This window comes from Schistocerca piceifrons, chromosome 3 (assembly GCF_021461385.2).
Source record: "Schistocerca piceifrons isolate TAMUIC-IGC-003096 chromosome 3, iqSchPice1.1, whole genome shotgun sequence".
Taxonomy (NCBI): domain Eukaryota; kingdom Metazoa; phylum Arthropoda; class Insecta; order Orthoptera; family Acrididae; genus Schistocerca; species Schistocerca piceifrons.
Genome location: NC_060140.1, coordinates 698912591 through 698932475, shown reverse-complemented (window position 1 = coordinate 698932475; position 19885 = coordinate 698912591). Strand labels below are relative to the sequence as shown.

General features: G+C 44.4%; 1 protein-coding gene across 3 annotated transcripts in view; it reads left to right on the top strand.

The window, feature by feature from the left end:
• LOC124790101 (uncharacterized protein C1683.06c-like) overlaps window positions 1-19885 on the top strand; it is a 75169-nt gene that overhangs the window by 41079 nt on the left and 14205 nt on the right. For all 3 annotated transcript variants that reach the window (XM_047257669.1, XM_047257667.1, XM_047257668.1), the window contains exons 3-4: window positions 9020-9200; window positions 9287-9403. In XM_047257669.1, the coding sequence (XP_047113625.1) occupies window positions 9020-9200; window positions 9287-9403 (298 nt within the window). The remainder of the gene's footprint in view (window positions 1-9019; window positions 9201-9286; window positions 9404-19885) is intronic.

Here is a 19885-nt window from a genome sequence, read left to right as displayed (position 1 = left end):
CTTCGTCCTGCAGTGCAGGTGTCGAGGAGCTGTTCCCTTGGAAGATGATGGATTCACACCCTCCCATCATCCTGATGAAGAAAATATCAGGATTCATCAGACCATGTAATGCTCTGCGACTGCGCCAAAGTCCAGTGTTGATGGTCACGTGTCTATTTCAGTCATATTTGCCAATGTTGTGGTGTTAACATTGGCATGTGCAAGGATCCTCAGCTGTGAGGGCCCATTGTTAGGAGTGTTCAGTGCACCGTGTCTTTAGATACACTTGTAGTCTGCCCAGCATAGTAGTCTGATGTTAGTTCTGTCACAGTTCGCTGCCTGTCTTCTTTTACCAGTCTGCACCGCCTATGATGTCTGACTTCTGTAATAAGGGGTGGCTGCCCAACCCGCAACGTCTGGACATGGTTTCACCTTGGTTTCGCCATGTGTTGAAGACACTCACCAGAGCAATCCAGGAACACTCGACACGTCATGCAGTTTCCGAAACGTTCGTGCCGAGCCTCTGGGCCATCACAATGTGTCCTTAGCCAATCTCAGATAGATTGCGCTCTGTCCCCCACTTGGTGGCCTTGGGTCATTGGTACTAGTCTCAGCCGGTGGTCAACCTGGTCCTGACTACTATTTTTTCCCCAGATGACGGAATTTTTTGGAATTTGCTTGTTCCATCTGAATGATAACTCTGCTTTCTGTTTGAAGTTACACCTGGTAATAGAAACTCAACCCACTACTACATCATGTTTATCCATGTTGTATACACTCAGAGACAACTGGGAAATCCGGGAGAAACCCGAGAATTTTTTTATCAGGGAGAAAACTGGGAAAAATCTCACCTCTCCTCTCATTCATATTTTGTTGACAACACAGCTTCTCTCGGACATACCCAATTAGTTTTGAAGGTTTTTAATTTGCTGAAACTATGCTAATAAACTGCTGCTGTTGATGATATTGTCATAAATATCCTCAAAAATATTATGAAACTTGCTACTCGTGATACAGAAGAAGCATTGAATTGCAAATAGACACAATGAAAAGAGTGCCAAATGTTGAGCTTTTGGACAAAAGGAGTCATCCTTTGGAAATAGAAACACACACACACACACACACACACACACACACACGGCCACGGCCACTGCCTCTAACCATTGTGACCCAATACCCAATAAGAATCTCTTACCCATAACTGGAAAAAGAACAAGCTTTTTCAACTGGATCTTAAAAGCAGTGATTCTGCGAACTAGGTCCACTATATCAATGTATGATATATTTTGCATAAAAATTAGCAGGAAATTTTTCAACAGAAGATACAGATTTTTCAGTTAAGGCATTTCCTTACAGGTTATTTGTGTGAGATGGAGAGGTACGATACTGTATATGGGAGATCTGTTTTCCATTTCTCTTATTATTGCATTGTATACTGCCAAGTACTTTAATTCAAAACAGTTTCTCTGCACAGATCTTGTATGTCTCGCATTCAGTTATCTTTACAGTCACCCTCTTCATCTTCAAGGGAAAAGCTTCTTTTCCTCAGCAGAAGATAACTACACCATGTGTTACTTACCTTTTTTGCTTGATTCCTTAATTGTCTCCCTTTAACTGCAAAGCTGCTTTGGATGGACATAGAATAACAAAGTTTTTTCAGGGTATTCATGCACTTCATCTTCACATGTCTGTTTAACATTATTTTCTAAATCGGGTAGCAAACTCAGAGCTACATCAAGAACAGCAATCTTTCCTTGCAGTGACTGGTTTGTACAGTCCAATTTTATTAATACTTGGGAGCAGCAAATGTGCTGGGTGGAGATGCAAGTAAATTTACTTGCCTTTTTTGCTTGATTCGTTAATTGTCTCATTTGGCTAGAGTCCTCAGTCATCAAACAAGGCAAAAATTGGAAGCCAGCAGTCAAATAGCATATTTGCTTCAGCCCCTGCTCACCAATCTTTGAGAGCCTACAATACACTATTGAAGTAGCAGCAGGTACTCCATTGTTGTACATGAGTGTCTTATGTAGGTGGCTTCTGTGGAAAGTAGGCACACTGTTGCCACATAAGCTAAACTGTGGTAACAATAGATTAGTTCAGCAGTAGTCATTTCTTTATGATGCTGCTTGGATAAAATAACTTTTTAGAAATGACACTGTGAAAACAGCATTTATGTTCAGTTGCAGCCCAAGGGAAAAGCTTCTTTTCCTCAGCAGAAGATAACTACACCATGTGTTTGGGAACTCACGCATCTCTCTTGGTTAATGCTTAAACTATCTTTCTTTCTTGCCTTTTTTTACCAGTGTTTGTGCCCCCTCTGTGTTTGTGTCCTTGACGGGGCCTATCTTGCCACCCTTTTGGTATCATCCTGCTGCTGTGTGCACAGAACTTTGAAACACTTGCAGACCTATAACAATACTTAGTACACAAAGGGCTTACTAGCTAGGAATAAACGGCATGGAAATAAGATACCTCAAGCACTGTTTGGGTTGTGAAGTAGGTGACACTAAAAAATAAAAAAAAAATAAAAAGGTGTTAGTTTCAAATCAAGTTTTTGGTTTTGCTAGTTTGGTTGATGATGGCCCTGATGATGTTTCAGCCTTGGGAGTGATAGAAGGGCTGGAAAGAACGTGACTTGTAAAAAATAATGGAAAAGAACTGACATTAATATCAGATCCACTATTTCTGGGTTTGCTAGACTGATTGTTGACAGATCCTATGATGAATGGAATGTTTCATGTGATATATGCTGATGAAATGTTCTTGAGCATCCAGCAGCTTCAATTGATTAAAAAAGCATGAGCTTTCTGCTGAGTGCCTTTCAGCCACTGTCAAATGGTGAGTATCAAATGATTGCTGATGCCACACTACCATCTGTGACGTAACTGGTACCACTCCAGTACCATATATGGTAATGTTTTCACTGCACACCCACCACATCCACTTCAAATTTCCAATGGCCAGGTCCCAAGCAGTGCTTAATGCAGGCCACCATCTTCATTGAGAGTGTTATCAGAAATTTATATCTTGATGGTTCTTTCGTAACCATTTATCAGTTTAAAAATAAATGTCTCAGTGAATGCAATTCAGGATCCTCGTGCCAGAGGATGTTCTGCTATCACTGATTTTTCAGAACACTGTAGGTAGAAACACCTCTCATGTTCTAAACAGCACTGTTCAATAGCTTGCACAGTCTGTCTGACATAAAACTATCCACACCACACAGAAATTTGTGTATTCTTGTGTTCTGACCCCCACATCATCTTTCACAGGCTTCTTGTGTTGTCAAACTTTTTCTGGATGCCTAAAAACTAAATCAGTTTCATGCTTCCTTAAGAACTGACTGATCTTTCTTGTTACCAACATCATCCATGACAGCATTAAGTTCACAAAGGAGATAGAGACAGATGATGCCTTGCTATTTCTTCGCATTCTCATCCATTTAAAAACAACTGGGTATCTCAGCCATAGTCCATACCAGAAACCCACCCCCACAGACCAGTATCTGTTCATTACCAGCCACCAACACCTGTCACAGAAACATTGTGAGCTAAAGACCTCAATACGTTGAGCAGAAGCTATTTCAGATACTGAAAACCTACTGAAAGGCAGAGCCACTTATGGAAAATTTGGTATCCATACGAGGTGTGACAATGCCATGAACCATCTCTATTGGCTCAAATGTATGAAACGATGGTGGCCTGACAACAACCTGGGAGCTAAATTCAGAAGAGGGCACATAACTCAATGTGCATGTTGATCTCTGAGGGAGCAGTGTCTAAACACTGTGTAGAGATCAAATACCGAGGAAAGCACAGCACGAGACCATTGCAAGTGACTGATAACTGAGAACATGAAAACAGAGCACCACGTGGGGCAAACACTTGGTCTTCAGGCAACCTGGGTCAGTGCCTCTGCCCTTGTCACAATTCACCCACTTTCCCTGTGGCACTGTTCTGTACTATTCTGCTGTGTTAACCACGCCAGCCCTCTGCATCCATATCAATGTCTGCTGGAAGGGATACGAATTCCCCACCCCATGAACAGGCCATGTCAGGCCGAAAATGGCCTGGTTTGTGCTGTACCTCTGTTGCAATACAAGAGAGGGAAGGTGATTTCTTGGCAGCAGATCGACACTGAAGGAAACAACACCAACATCACCTACTCCATCAGAAGGGCAGAAGACTGCAGTAGATGGGGTTATGGTTGGTCTACTGTCGTGAGCAGGGTGAAAACTCCATAGCTGTTTAGCAGGGCAAAGAGGGTACTGGTTCAAATTCCATGGGCTCCACAGTGTTAGGCACAGGAACTAGCCCCTCAGTAGCCTTATATCGTGGTCAAAGATAGAACAGCAGAGAGTGCAGATGGGGTAGCAGTGGGAGTCTCTTCTGGAACAAAGGCACAACTGACCCCATCACCCAGCTGGCTGTCAGACAGTGATGTCGAAGGACCAACAGATTGTAGCCACAACTGATTGGAATAAAGGATCCTGACTGACATGCATCACAAACAGCTACTTGGTTTTGTGGTCCCCCACTGCATCTGGCAGTCAACCCTACTGCCATCTGGAACAATGGAAGCACTGTGAGGAAAACATGATGTACTGCGACAATCTGGGATGTGCGACTCAGGGTGCAACAAGCCAGATAGCTGGCACCCATGCAAATGTTCCACTGGACTACACCCATTAATCAGTCTTGCTCAGCATGTAGCAAGAAAACTTGACAGCACATCATATCAGAATGAGGAAGACGTGGACTTTGTGACTCAGGTCTTGTGTGTACACACACAGCCCTCCACCTCTGAGTTAGATGACAGATGAAACGGAGGGTAGACGTGCTGATACCACATACCATAGCAAATATAAAAATCTTCAAGCTCCAGCAACATAAATTGCTGAACATTATTAGGTACAAGCATCTCATGGGGGAAACTGATGCGGTGGCACAACCTGATTTTGTGCATACGCTGCACAAGCCCACACAAGATGTTCAATATCACGATTGACTATTGGCCAGTAGATGAGACAGCATGCAAAAACCTTCATATGAGTCATATCTCAGTGTGACCCATCCAGCAGCTGGAGTATGCAACACCAGAGGGATGACCACTTGATAGATTTGCTCCTCAATGCTGAGTTGATAACAAAGGGGAAAAAATGCCACCACACCAAGTCTTTTCTGAAAAAGTGCACTCTGGCCAGTCCATGTAGACTGCTGAAATGGTTTTCTGGAAAAGCAGGTGTGGCCATGGCAGTCACGATCTCCTGTGCCATCAAATGAAAATCCAGCAATGTCTGTTGCAAAGCATTGTCCAAGGTGAAAACGAGAGCCTCCTGTCAGTGAAACTCTGGATCCAGTTTTGCTGGCAATCACAATAGAGTATCTACATTTGTGTCTGGGAGGTGAACTGGTATCAAATGTCAGAACAATAATTACTGAGGAAGAGCACCTACCACTGTAATCTGTGGGCAACCCTGCCTGGCAGCTTGGAATGAGGGCCAAATAATGAAACCAGCAACTTGGGGTTGGTGATGCGTAGGAACATTGTCCCATACAAGAAAACATGACACTTTTTAAATATGAAAATAACAGCCAGTGCCTTCTTTCTCACCTGTGAATAATTATGTTGTGCAATGAAAAGCACCTTGACGTGTTAGCAGTGGGCTGCTCAATGCCATCCGGGTTCTGATACGACATGACCACAACAATGCCATACTGGAATTCATCACAGGCCAGGGTTAAAGTATTACCCAGTGTAAAAGAAGCCAAACAGAGAGCAGAGCACAAACACTGATGTGTGGAAAAGCCCATTGACAGTTGGCAGGCCAGACAAATTTGACACCCCTTAGGTGAAGCTAGTTAAGAGGAAGGCAGATGTTCATGGCTTGGGGAATGAACTTAGCATAATACAAAATCTTGCTCAAAAAGGACTAAAGCTTTCTCAGATTCTTGGGCACTGGCAAGTTGACAATGGCTTTGACGTGCTCTCTGTAGAGATGAGGCCATCTTTGCTGAGCACACGACCTCTAAAATGGACCTTTGGGGAAAAATCCTACATTTTTCCAATTCGCATTGAAGGCCATTATCAAGAAGACATTGGAAAACCATCTGCAGATTCTCTAAATACTCCTCTCATGATCCAGATGTCACTGAGGTAGTTTACACAACAAGGAATGTCCTGAACCAACTGTTCCAAATATTGTTGATGAATTCCAGGCTCAGACAAGCAATTAAAGTGAAAAAACACATAGGGGTGTCAGGCACCAAGAAACTTCAAGAAATTGCAAAAAAATGGTTCAAATGGCTCTGAGCACTATGGGACTTAACATCTGAGGTCATCAGTCCACTAGAACTTAGAACTACTTAAACCTAACTAACCTAAGGACATCACACACATCCATGCCTGAGGCAGGATTTGAACCTGTGACCGCAGCGGTCGCGCGGTTCCAGTCTGAAGTGCCTAGAACCGCTCGGCCACGCCGGCTGGCCAAGAAATTGCACCCAGCAGCAGGTACTGGTAAGTGATGCACTAGTTGATTCATGAAAAGTAATGGCTCCCTAATAACTTCATCACAACCTCTCTGATGTTGGAATTGAAAATAGCCTGCGACACATTGCACGTTGATCATCTGTTTAAAATCAACACAAAGGCACAAGGGTGCTCTCATGCTTCTGAACAAGCACCAAAGAGATGGCCCACTGACTTGACGAAATAGGAGAGACAATGCCGAGGTCCTACCAATGCAACACCTCAGCCGTGACATTGCCATGTATGACAAAGGAAATGGGGTGGGAGTGACAAAAGTTAGATATTTCAGACAGCATAAGGGAGATGTGTGCTCGAAATTTGCTCCCAACCCCAATGTATTCTCAAATAACTGGTTGTATGATTATAATAAGGAGTCCAAATCTTGGAAGGGGATTACTGAGACACTAAATATACATTATCAACTATCTGAAAGCTGAAAACAGAATAGTGTCTGACCCAAAAATATTCTGCACCAATGGTGAATTAGCCATTAACATCATTAGCTGCCATTCCAAATTCTTATAATGTGCAGAAACGGAGAATCGTCCCCTTAAACAAATACACTGTTTACTATAAGACACAATGTGACATTGTGTGTGTTGCAGTGCAGGGCAGCCTATGAACCAGTACGTATCAAAGTTTAATGAGGACCTGTGGCTCACCTACTGTCACAAACTATTGGAAAATGGCCTGTTTGCAACATACACCACACATAGCATCTATGTGCAGTCAGTCCCATTGAATATACGCCAAATTAAAATTGGGACAGGACTGCCTGCATGCCCATTGAGCAGAAACAGGTGCGGAAGGGCAGTGATGCTGAGAATCTGGAAAATATTGTGAGAGGGGACTACAATTATTTGATTTATGTGTACCCACTAATCCTGATACATGGTATTGCTGCGATGTCACTCCACAGAAATAATTCACAGCATCAACAAACACAGTGACTCTATGGAAGGCAAGGCTGCCTGAGGTCCCAGAGGGCTATTTACCATGCATGTCTATCTTTGACACATGCCAATTGTTGGAAAGTACATCCCTTGCCACTGCCTTAAGTTTATGTCACTCAGCAATCTTAGCAACTTTGGCTAAAAAAGGGGCCTAGTTTGGATCTCTTGGTCAGATGTTAACCGGACGATCACATCCCTAGTGAGTGAGTCTGCATACAGTGTAGCACGTTGGGGACACTCAAACCAACACTTATGTGAGAGACCTGGGTGGTTGGCAATCCATGCTGCATATGAGTACCCGGGACACATGTGGTGCTGGTTAAACTGTAACAGGTAATTTACACATTTCTGTTGGCTCATCAAAGCTGACAAATGGTGTGAGGGTGGCAGGGCTGGGGGAAGTCTTGTCAATTAGCACCTGGGCTGCAGTCAGCACAGTGTGAGTATGGAGCCATTCCACATTTTGTTTGTTGTTCCTGCTGTAGCTTTTGTTGCTGCTCTTGGAGGCGCAATTGCTCCTTCCAATGTTCCTAAACTGCTGGGTTCATGATGGCCACAGTTCAACACTACGAAAAAAAAAAAAAAAAAAAAAAAAGACCATTACATGTGTAAGAATGTCCAGTGTCAGCACTTTTCTGTTGATACAAGGTGTGATAACCCAATTTAAACCATGTGAGCTGAAGGTGACTTGACAAGAGGCCTCGAGCTGAGCCCTGGAAAAGGGAATGAAACTCAACATGCAAGTCAATCTATAGGGGAGCAGAGTGCCGGAATACCACATAGAGACCAAGCACAGAGGAAAATACAACACATGACCAGCATGAACAGCTGCTAACTGAGCACATGAAAACAGAGCACTGTATGAGACAAAGACGTGATCCATGAGCATTAGAAATGGTCGGCCAAGCCTATTGTCACTGGCAACACCTGGGTCAGTGGCTCTGTCCAAGCCATGCTTTGCATATGTCATTCATGACAGCATTCTGTACCATTCCCCTGCGATAACCATGCCACCTCATCCGCATCCATCTCAATGTCCACTGGTAGGAATGCAAAAGAAAGTATTCAAGAAAAAGAGCCAGAATAACAAACACATTTCAGCAGCTATTTCACTGAAGGCATGTGAAGAGATGGCCCCCAAGGAGGACATGAAGAAGTTTGTTCAGTAACATGAAAGATTAGCTGGTTTCTAAAGAAGAATCATAACTTTGAAGTGGGCGCAGAGGGGCTGCAACGAAAACATTATCATATATGACATTGGAGTAGACACCAGTGAGGTCACAGTTGGCAGCAGCACTCATGTGGGTCATTGCCTGACAATGGCTGAGGGCACTTGACTGGAAGCTTGAGAAAATTTTGTCAGTGTATATCATTGTTAAACCATGCCCTCATACTATTGTTTCATATAAGCTACAGTTTCATGGGTTTGATTCTAGCTCACGAATATGTATATTTCAGCTTCTTCGGAGTATGTGTAATTCACTGTTGCTCTACTTTTGTCCGACTTGTCTTGGAAAAAGATTCAGTGTGCAATGCTGACAAATATGTTTGTATAGATTCCAGTTTTTCGGGGGGCAAGTGAATCTTTGGTGGAGAGTCCAGAAAGTAGAGCAGAATTCTATCATGGCTGTGATGGCTTTGGAGATTTTCAATATCCTGATGCCCCAGATCCTGATCATCACATACAGAAAGATCATGCTGTTAGTTTCCTGACCAAAATTACCTCAGAAAGACCAAGTAAGTTTTAGTTTTAATTTATAATTATGAGAAACTTTACTAGTATAGATTGTGTTTTACTGATTTTAGCTACTTGCAATTTTCAGATGAAATCAGTCTTCTTTGTCTTGGACCTCTTACAAACATAGCTCTTGCAATCCATATGGATCCACGCTTTTGTACCAATGTTAAGGAAATGGTAATCATGGGTGGCAACATTGCTGGTAAAAAACTAAACATAAATTATAATAACATTTAATGAAAATTTGTATTTATATTCTTAGGATGTAGATGTAGATGTGGTTCTTAGTTATTTTATTTGTTTACTTTTTGTTTGATTAGATTTGAGCACTGTAAAAGCTAATGATCAAAATAAAATGAGATAGCTATACCAAATTAATGGAAAATGTTCTTGAAAATTATTGCAACAATAGTTATGACGCAATGAAGAATTAATGGTTTAAAGGATGCAAAGATCTGTTTACAGTGCAATTTGTTGGTTTATGTTTGTAGTGTGTTAAGTAAATTATGAAATATTACAGCAGACAATTTCCAAAGGTATTTATATTAAAATTCACCAAAAAATTTAAAAAAAATGCATAGTATCCTGTTGAGAGACTGGAGAAATCAGCTTTTCTATCGTACTTTTCTATTTGTGTACATAGTGCAGGGTGTTTATAAATGAATGGTACAGTTTTAAAAACTAATAATAAATTTATTTATTACTTTATGCAGGTAAATCTTACAGCATAAGCAATGGAAACTGTCCAAGTTTTTGATCCATTAATCACACTCTTCCAATATGTGGACTCTTGGACACGCAACACACATATACTCAGTAATCTAATTCTTTCCATACTCAGTGCAGCCTATCTTCCATGATGGTCTGCTGTGCACGCATCATCCAATCAAATATTTCCTGAGGGACATGTGTGTGGATATCATGTATGGTTGGTCGGTAATAACACACACTAATTATCATATATGCATTTATTAAACACCGGGACAGAAAGAAAAAACATGGCAGAACACAAGTTACACACCAAGAGAAGACAGAACAAAAGCAGTTCAAATAAATAACAGTCAAAGATGGGGTGCTCTGCGCCAGAGATGCCATAGAGGCTTCCCCCTCCCCCGGTAATGCCGAGCAAGGCGGTTGGAGGCTTCAGGCTTCATCACTCGAATTCATAATTTCTGTGCCAGCACGGCGATTGTAGGCGGCAGCCGGCGCAAGAAGAGAAGTATGTGCGTCGGAAACTACGCTGCAAGAGTCCCGTGTGTCCAGCAGCTACACAGGTGGTGAGACATCAGTCGAAGTCAGGTTGGTAGCATCGGAGGCAGGTTAGCGGTTGTAGGCGGCAGCCAGCGTGAGAAGTATGTGCGTCAGAAACTGTGCTGCAAGAGTCCCGTGTGTGCAATGGCTACACAAGCGGTGACACATCAGTCGAAGGCAGGTCAGCAGCATTGGAGGCAGGTCAACAGTGTCAGGCGATTAACAGACACAGTCTGTGGTTGTCTGTGTAGATGAATTACAATGTGTTTGTGCCCTGGTGAGGGCCCGAATAAGGTGGCTGCAAGGCCGCTCACATGATGTCATCATGCAACATCACAAATTCACGTGAAGCAAGGTCCTTTTGGACAAACATAGGCAGGGTGGAGTGAGGGCATGGAAGGGGGGTGCGGAGGTGTGCAACATGTGCATGAACCTGTTGAACCAGAGCAGGAAGATCCATGGTATCAGCTGATCGTGAATCCTCCACGAATTCTGCAGGAAGGAGGAGGGGTTCGCCATACAGAATCTAGGTGAGCGATGCATACAAGTCTTCTGTATGGGCTAAGTGAATGCCCAGCAGGACCCAAAGGAGAGGCTCATACCATAAATCACCTTGGCACATAAACGCGGCCTTGAGAGTGCAGTGCCACCATTCGACCAGGCCGTTCAGCTGCAGGTGGTAAGCCATGGTGTGGAATTTGGCAACACCGCAGAGTTTGCATAGTCGTGCAAAGAGGACAGACTTGAACAGTCATCCCTGATCGGCCGTTGGAGACGGGGGACAGCTGAAACGAGCAACCCACAGCGAGACAAAAGAACGAGTGTTGGTCTCAGCCGTGATGTTAATAAGAGGGACCACCTTGATACAGCATGTCATGTGGTCAATGTCCAATAAGGCATATCTGTAACCCTTGGAAGTGTGGAGGAGGCCAATGACGTCAATGTGGACATGCTGAAGGCATCCCTTTGGAATGTCAAACTTGCCTAATGGAGGTTGAGCACACCTGCTGACCTTGTTGCGCTGGCACGGGACGCACATGCAGGTCCAAGTACGGCAGTCATGCTTCACGCCGGGCCAGACAAAGCCCTCAGTCACTAGCTACGTTGATGCTCACTTTGCAAGGTGAGCCAAGCCATGCAAAGCAGTAAAGACCCCGTGACGAAGGGCGGTAGGAGCGAGGGGGTGGGGAGTGCCCATAAAGGTGTCACAAAGGACAGGGATCATTGACCCGTGTAGGATACGGGGTTGGACAGAGAGCAATGACTCATCTGATATTAATTGGTGTATATCATGGTCTTCAGCCTGAAGTTGGGCGAGCTCTTCCAGATTCAGTGGTGCGGTTAGCACGCGTATGCAGGAAAGATAGTCTGCCACAACATTCTCTGTGCTGCAGATATAGCATGCATTGGAAGAGCACTGACAGATGTAGTCCATATGGCAGAAATGCCTCAGCAGAAGGTCCTTAGGTGGGTTATGAATAGCATCCATGAGTGGCATGTGATCTGTGTGGATCGTGAAAGGTCACCCCTCGAGGTCACTACAGAAATATTTATTCACCTTGTACACAGCAAAGAGCTCGTGGTTGAAAGCCGACCACTTACACTGGCTCTTAGTCAGTTTCTTGAAAAAGAAGTGCAGTGCTTGGGTTGAGTCGGCAGTGTACTGTTGTAAAATGGCGCCTGCAACTGAGTCTCTGGCATCAGTAGTGATCGAAACATGGGCCTCAGGGTCAGGGTGGACAAGTGTAGCGGCTTTGGCAAGGGCAGTTTTAACGTTACTAAAGGCACTGAGCATGGGTTTGGTCCAGTCTAACCTCCATTTCTCCATGGTGTTTTTGCTGGAGAGGGTGTCAGTGAGGGCCATTTGGATGGAGGCAGCGTGAGGAATATGGCAGTGGTAACAGTTTGCCATACCCAGAAAACGATGGAGCTGAGCATAATCGTCAGGAAGAGGAAGATCAAGTATGGATTTGACATGAGAACTCATTGGTCAGAGGCCATTGGCAGAGACAGTATGGCCTAGGAAGGTAACTGTTGTGGCACAGAGTTGAGATTTATCATGGTTGATCACCATGCCTTTGGCAGAGGGGGCCAAACGGACTGCGTCAAGGTGAACTTGATGCTTCTCAGCAGAGGAGGAAAGGATCAGTATATCATCTAAGTAAGCATAAGAAAATGGCAGATTTAGCAAAATGGAATCGAACAACCGCTGCCACATCTGCGCAGTGTTTTTCAATCCGTGAAGCATGTAACAGTATTCAAATAGGCCGAAGGGTGAGATGATGACCGTGGATGCATAGGGCTTTGATGGTATGCCTTGGAAAAATCTTAAACAGAGAAACACTTAGAACCATGTAGTAATTGCGTGAAATCCTGAATATGAGGAATTGGATAGTAATCGTTAATGGTGCGAGGATTAAGGGACCTGTAGTCCCCGCACTTGCAAAAGGTGCCGTCTTTTTTAGGAACAAGGTGAATAGGTGAAAACCAGTTGCTATCAGTGTGGTGGAGTGCACCCAAAGCCAACAGATCCTGAACGATTTCCTTGGTGCACAGAAGTTTGGAAGTGTTAAGGCACCTGGCCTTATAACGTACAGGTAGGGTGTCTGTGGTGTGAATCCTATGACAAGTGCCTTTACTGATGGCTGATACTTGCGAAGGAAGGTCTGCAAGAGGGGTCAGGAAGGGGTCCACAGGCAACATTGGTTCACTGACCTTGCTGAACCGGGGCGGTGTAGGCAGTGCGTCGGCTGATGTCAATGATGGAGGATGCGGTGCAGGAGCACAGCACGGAGATGTGTCTTGTAGAGTCGTCTGTGACGGTGAGGAAGCAACAGCAGGTGGAGGAAAGCTCAACACAGGGGCAGATTGGGAAGAAGGCACAGTAGAGGTGTGTGTTGGGTCGCCTCATTGTGGTTCTGCAGATAGGCGATGTATCGTACGTCATGCGTGTGACAATTCAGCAGAAGCACAGGCAATGCGGGTGCATAACGTTTTGTTCTGGGTGAGGAGTTCGTCGATTTGTGAGCGCACATCTGACGGGTCAGAGAGCTGTGTAGTAATGTGCTAGAGCAGGGATGCAAATGTGGAAAGTGTAACCAAGGAGGCAAAGAGTGAAGTCGTGCTGAACTCATTTGAGCACAGAACGGTAGAACCAGATGCGTGTCGCAGTGCAGCGGCCTACAGGTGTGGTGAAAGTTCTTAATGGTGTAGAAAATCCAACTCGATTACAGGTTCATCCATGTTGGCAATGTGGAATGCCCAAGGAAAAGTGTGGACCAGTGATAGGCGAAGCGACATCTTGATGGAACCATGGACCACAATGGGAGAACGATTGGTGGCAATGAAAGTGAGGTTAGCAGGTGAAAGTGTGTCGCCGGCATGCTTGGCTGGGATAACACTAACATTGGCACCAGTCTTTACAAGAAAGGGAGTGCCAGATGACATGTCTGTGGCATATAGGTGTCGTGTCACTGAATGTTGTGGAGCAGTCATACAGAAGGTGCTGTGAAGGGATGTGGCGGGCCGTGGCACCTAAACATGCCAGCCAGAATCATTTGGGTAGGCACAAGGTGTGCAGCAGTTGCGGGCGGCATCCCCTTAAGTAGCGTGGTACCGGCACAGTGGGTATGCCGGTAGGCTAGGCAGTGTGGAGTGGAAGCAGGCAGCAGCTGTCTTCATTGGGGCCGGTCAACGATTGGGCTGCTGCTCATGCAAGGTTGGCGGCTGTCGGGAGGCTGCAGGCAGTACCTCCTGTAGGCTGTTAGGTGGCAGCTCCTGACTGGCAGCCGAGGTGCTGATGCGAACACGCTGGCCTTTGCCAGCAGGGTGTTGAACTGAAGGTACAGGCATGCCAACTGAGGGTGATAGAGATGTGTCCATGACAGGCGGTGTCGGTGACAAATGATAGCATAAGCTTGATCTGCCATGCATAAACAAACCTCAAGTGGGTCAGTGTTGTGAGACAGTAGATGAAGTTGTATATCTGAAGGCATTTTGTCCATCCAAAATGTCCAAATTGCGGCATCAGGTAATGCTTGATCATCAATTAGTGCACGTAGGTGCCGCCAAAGCTGCGAAGGAGTGTGGTTGTTGAGATGCTCATTTTGAATAATGTCGTGGATAGCCTCCACTGGAGGACGAGAAAGGTGCTCGATGAACAGTGCTTTCGCCATCGAATATGTGTGCGAGGCGGGTGGTGAGAGAAGCAAATCACTGATGAGGTCCAGATGAGCGAGGAGGTGACTCACCGGGCAGACAGAATGTGCGTTGTTGTCTGAAATGCTGTGGATGTTCAGTAGGTGATCCACTAATGCGAACCAAGTCTTAGGGTTATCTTTTTGCAAAGCAGGTAGCTTGGGGAACCTGCCGGGTAACACATGTTGAGGCAGCACTGGCAGGTGGAGATCTGTGTGAGCAGGGCAAAATGCCTCCAACACTGGGAGTGCAGTAGCGGTGATGGGTGCGATGCTTGAGGTCTGCGTGGGAGGGAGGGGGCGGGGGTGGCTGCATGCAGCACATGGTGTGGAGGGTGCGGGTGCAAAAGTTGGCACGGTGTGTCCAAACTGCATGCCTGATGAAGAGCACGGTGCGGGTGTAATGGCCGGTGTCATCGCAACAGCGGGCAGAAGGCGGTCATGGCACAGCCACGAGGGGGCTGACCCAAAAACCAGCGCAGGTGCAACAGCAGGCGCCATTGTGAAAACTGGCGGAAGGCAGTTGTGGTGCAATCACAATGCAGTGGTCGCCGAAACTGGTATTGCCAAGACAATGTGCAGAGAGGGGAGAAGGGAGGGGGGGGGGGGCAGTGCAGTGATACTAGGCATGTGAGAATTTGCTACCCCATGAACAGAAATGTTCGAATCACAGTTCTGGAACTTTGTTTGCACATCAAACCAACCCCAAGATAACTGCGTAGATGAGGGGTAAACCACAATGTCTTTAACTGGATGATCATCCACGATGTCGTTAGGCAGTGTGCGCTGTTCATGTTGTGGCCTTTGTTGTGCTGCCACACTAGACGGTGGCCATGTTGAGCCAGTTAAGGTTAGCTGGCCACCGGCGTGGCCGGGTGTAAATAATTGTTCACTTTTAACCAAACGTGCATTAGGAACACTCGACCACTCGTGGTCACAAGCGCAGTTCATAGGGTGTGTGGCAGTAGCACGGAAAGACACTAGTAGATCCATTCTGGCGAGAACAATGTGGGCTGCCACACAAAGTTTGTTAATGATGAAAACAAGTACAAAATAAATCATGATCACACAACGTCAATGTTGGGGTCACCACTGTGGTTATAGTGTATGGTTGGTCAGTAATAACACACACTAAGTATTGTATATAGTTTATTAAACACTGGGACAGAAAGAACAAACATAGCAGAACACAAGTTGCGTGCCGAGGGAAGACATACAACAAAAGCAGTTCAAAGAAGTAAGGGGCAGCCAGGGGCGAAGATTGTTGTCTTCTGTTGCAGCATGTCCAACACAGTATTGGTGAAGAACACTATTAAGAAGCTCTTGTACACTCCTGTGAAGATGGGGCAGAGCACCATCCAGTTGCAAAATGTAATCACCATAACAGGTGTTTGGCACAGAGAACATTCACTTTTAGAGAGCTATGCGGATGCTCTATTAGCATGTGTGGTTTTCTTGCTTCTGCAGATATGGACATTGTGTGTGTTCACCTTACCACTCACATGGAAAGTGGCTTCATTGCAGAAGATGAATCTTCTTACAAAACCAGCATCCTCCATTTTAACTGGAGCTCTTTACAGAATCACCCCTTTTCACGCTGTCTGTTGGTGTAAGAGCGTGTACTAATCCCACTTTGTACAGTTTAAAATGTAGCCATTTACAGAAGACCTTCCACACCGTAATCAATGGCATGAACAAGGACTTTGGTGAAATGCCTTGTGCACTCTTTCAACATGTGCATCAGACACGTGACTTCGACCACAACTTTTCCCCTTACAATGCATCCAGTTTCTATAAACTGTTGGTACCTCATACCTACATTATTCTTATTTGGTGGGTATTTCCTAAACCGTGCATGAAACTCATGCTACACAGAAAAAAGAGCACACAGAAAGCCTTTTCCTGTTTGCCAGCCATCTTGGAAACAGATGCTATGCCTGTGTAGTAAGCATGACAAGCAGATAGTGGATAGCGCATCTGAAACTTGGACAGTTGCCACTGCTTATGCTGTTAGGCTTGCCCATATAAATTAATAAATCAATTTATTATTAATTTTTAAAACCAAATCTTCTGTTTATAAACGTCCTGTATATCAAGCAAATGCCTTCTCTTCTTAGGGTGGGGGTTTAGTATGAAGGGTAGTCAAATGAAAACCAAACACCTGCCACAAAAAAAACCTTTTTCCATTTGAAAGTAATCACCACACTCATTAACACATTTATCCTGTTTCTTGTTTCATAGAACATTTTTGGATGCTGTTGGATCCCTAACTACACCCACTCTTGCACTTCCTCATCCAGCTGAAACCAACATCCATGCATGTCTTTCTTCAGGTTGCCAAAGATGTGAATATCACATGGTGAAAGAACCAGGCTGTATGGAAGATGTTGCATTGTACTGTTTCCCAACAAAATCACTGCAGTGTGACCTTTGTCCAGTTGGCAGTGTGGGGACAAGCATTATCATGAAACAGGATGATTTCATCTGGGCATTTTGACTTGATGGTGCACTGCAATTTCTGCAGAGTGTTTTCATAGCAATGTGCATTGACTTTGGTTCTATGCTTGCGGAACTTGATGAACAGAGGAAGCATCCTGTTGCATGATAATGCCTGCCCCCACACTGCCTATTCAGATGAAGGCTACACTTCAGTGATTTGGTTGAGAATCACTGCAACATCCTTAGTGCAGCTCGGGTCTTTCACTGTGTGATTTTCACTTATTTTGTGACCTGAAGAAAGACACATGTAGACATCAGTTTTAACCTGACAAGAAAATGCAAGAGATGGTGTGGTTGTGGATCTGCCTGTGGCTGGCAGAGTTCTATGAAACAGGAATGGATGCTCCTGTCTCCCAGTAGGATAAATGTCTTAATACATGTTGTGATCACTTTTGAATGGAACCATTCCATGGTCTCATTGTGGCAAGTGTTCAGTTTTCATTTGACTGCTCTTTATACATCGACACTAGTGTCCAGCTTAAGTAGGAAGCAAGGGAATTTCAAACAAACATCCTCTGTTGTCTCTGGAGGGGGTTGCCGTCTCGAATCCCATGTACATGTTGAGGCTTCTATTTCACTTTAAATGCTTTTTAATATGCTTATGATATTTATAATTTATTTTCAGTCTGGTGAATAGTCTCTATGGCTTTATAAAACAGTGAAAAGGATGCCCAGTGCAATCGTCCACTCCAAGCTGTATCTAAGTGTTCATACCACACGTCATCTAAGTCCTCCACACGAAGCCCAATGTCAACTGCATCCACAGTCCACCAGTGTGCAGCGCACTGTCACTCCCAGATTACACCGGCTGCTCCATTGCCCATCTGATGGGGCTCATATCTCTGATCTATCAAGTTTCCTTGGCACGATTGATCAGTAGTGAGCTTGTGTGTGTTCAACTGAGTTCTTGTTTTCATTTTTTGCACAATATTTCGGTGACAGACCCAGCCGTCTTTTTCAGGTGCTGCAAGTTTTGCCATTATGTGTACTTGCTGTGTGGTCTCCAATCAGACTGTGAGCCATTGTTGGTCTCATACTACTATTTACAGCCAAGTTTGACTCCCATCATCCACTGTGCCCTTTGAGTCCATGCAGTAAGTACACATAATAGAAAAACACCTGAAGAAGATGGATGGGGCAGAAATGAAACCATTGTGCAGAAAATGGAAACAGCTACTCAGCTGAACACCTGGAAGCTCAGTATTGATCAATCATGCTGAGAAAATGTGAGAGATCATATCACTTAACTCTATGTACACAAATTTGATAAACTCCACCAGAAGAAAGGTCGACTTCTCGGTACATTGACCTTCCTAACAAGATGTCGAGTTGAACAAGCTGTAGGTACATTTGTTAAAATCAGACATCACATTAACATACCAGGGGCAAAAAGGATTAGGCACTGTCCAAGCCTGGCTCCAGTACGAGAAGAATTTGTGACACTTGATGGTTGGTAGACGTCACTTCAAAGAGCTTCTTCATCTCCATCTTTACGTGTCGGCTAAACTCTCTGCAGAGTCTCAAGAATGGGTTTACAACAATATTGCAAGCAGAATCTCTGCAATTGAAAACCTCTGCATGCCAAAAATCAAAATTTGTTCACTTGCACATGAGCCAAGGCAAGAAGCTGGGGTCATAATGTAAACACTGAGAAACAGTGAAGAGCCTTGCTAAGGGTCTAAATTTTGCACCCATTACAAATGCTGCCAATAGCAGATTATATCAGCACCATGGAGCAGGTTATGAGTGCTGTGGAACATGTTGTAGCTGCTCTCACACCGGAAGCAGCAGAAAAGGTTTGCTGCAAAACCTGTAGAGCACTTACCGGGGCATCAGAGCTAAGATCCAACCGCTAATGAAGAGTGTGTAGCATTGAAAACTCTGTGGGAGGACAATGAAACTGTAGTTCTGCCAGCTAAAAAGGTTAACACTATGGTCCTAATGTCATGTGTGGACAACAGTAAGAAGATATTCAATCTCGTGAATGACACTTCATACTGACAGATGTCAGTCCTACAAATAAAATTGAGAGGAAGTGTCATAACATGAGCAGCTGTGCTACCATGGCTATATGGCCTGCATAAGGTATACAAGGAAAGAATTCCACTAAGATCCATAGTTTAGTAATATTGGCACACTGTAGCAGCATGGGTCATCCTCTTACTTTCCTTTAAGCAATCCGTCTGCCTACCTGGATAGGTTTCAGGTTGTCTGCCCCTTCACTCTATGGTAGTAGATACTGGTTTAGCCAATAAAAGCAGCATTGATGAAAATTTGAATAAATACCTATCACACTAAGGCCACGTAACTCCAGTTTGTGGGCTGTAACTGAAAGTTAGTTGAACTATTGAGTGTTTGGGGTTCTTTGACTCATTTGAAAAAAAATGTCTAAAATTTCCTATAAGATGGTTTATTGTCTTTAAAAATACAGAAAATAGCTATCAACTCCGTCTTTAATATCCTGACATCAATTATGCAATGTTCCAAGATCACACCTGAAAGCAGCCAGAAGGTATTTAGTCCGACCCAATATTTTGAACATTCTTAACTGTCACTGGCTCATGACCACTGGTGAGTTAACACATTCAGTCATTCAGTATGCTTCTAGTAAAGAAGTGCTCACCATAATGTCTCATAATCCGTATAAAACAAGCCACACGGAATTTATGTATGACATGAAATTTTCTTGAATTATCTCCTAAAATCGGCCACTCACAAAGCTCAGACTTTCACAAAAT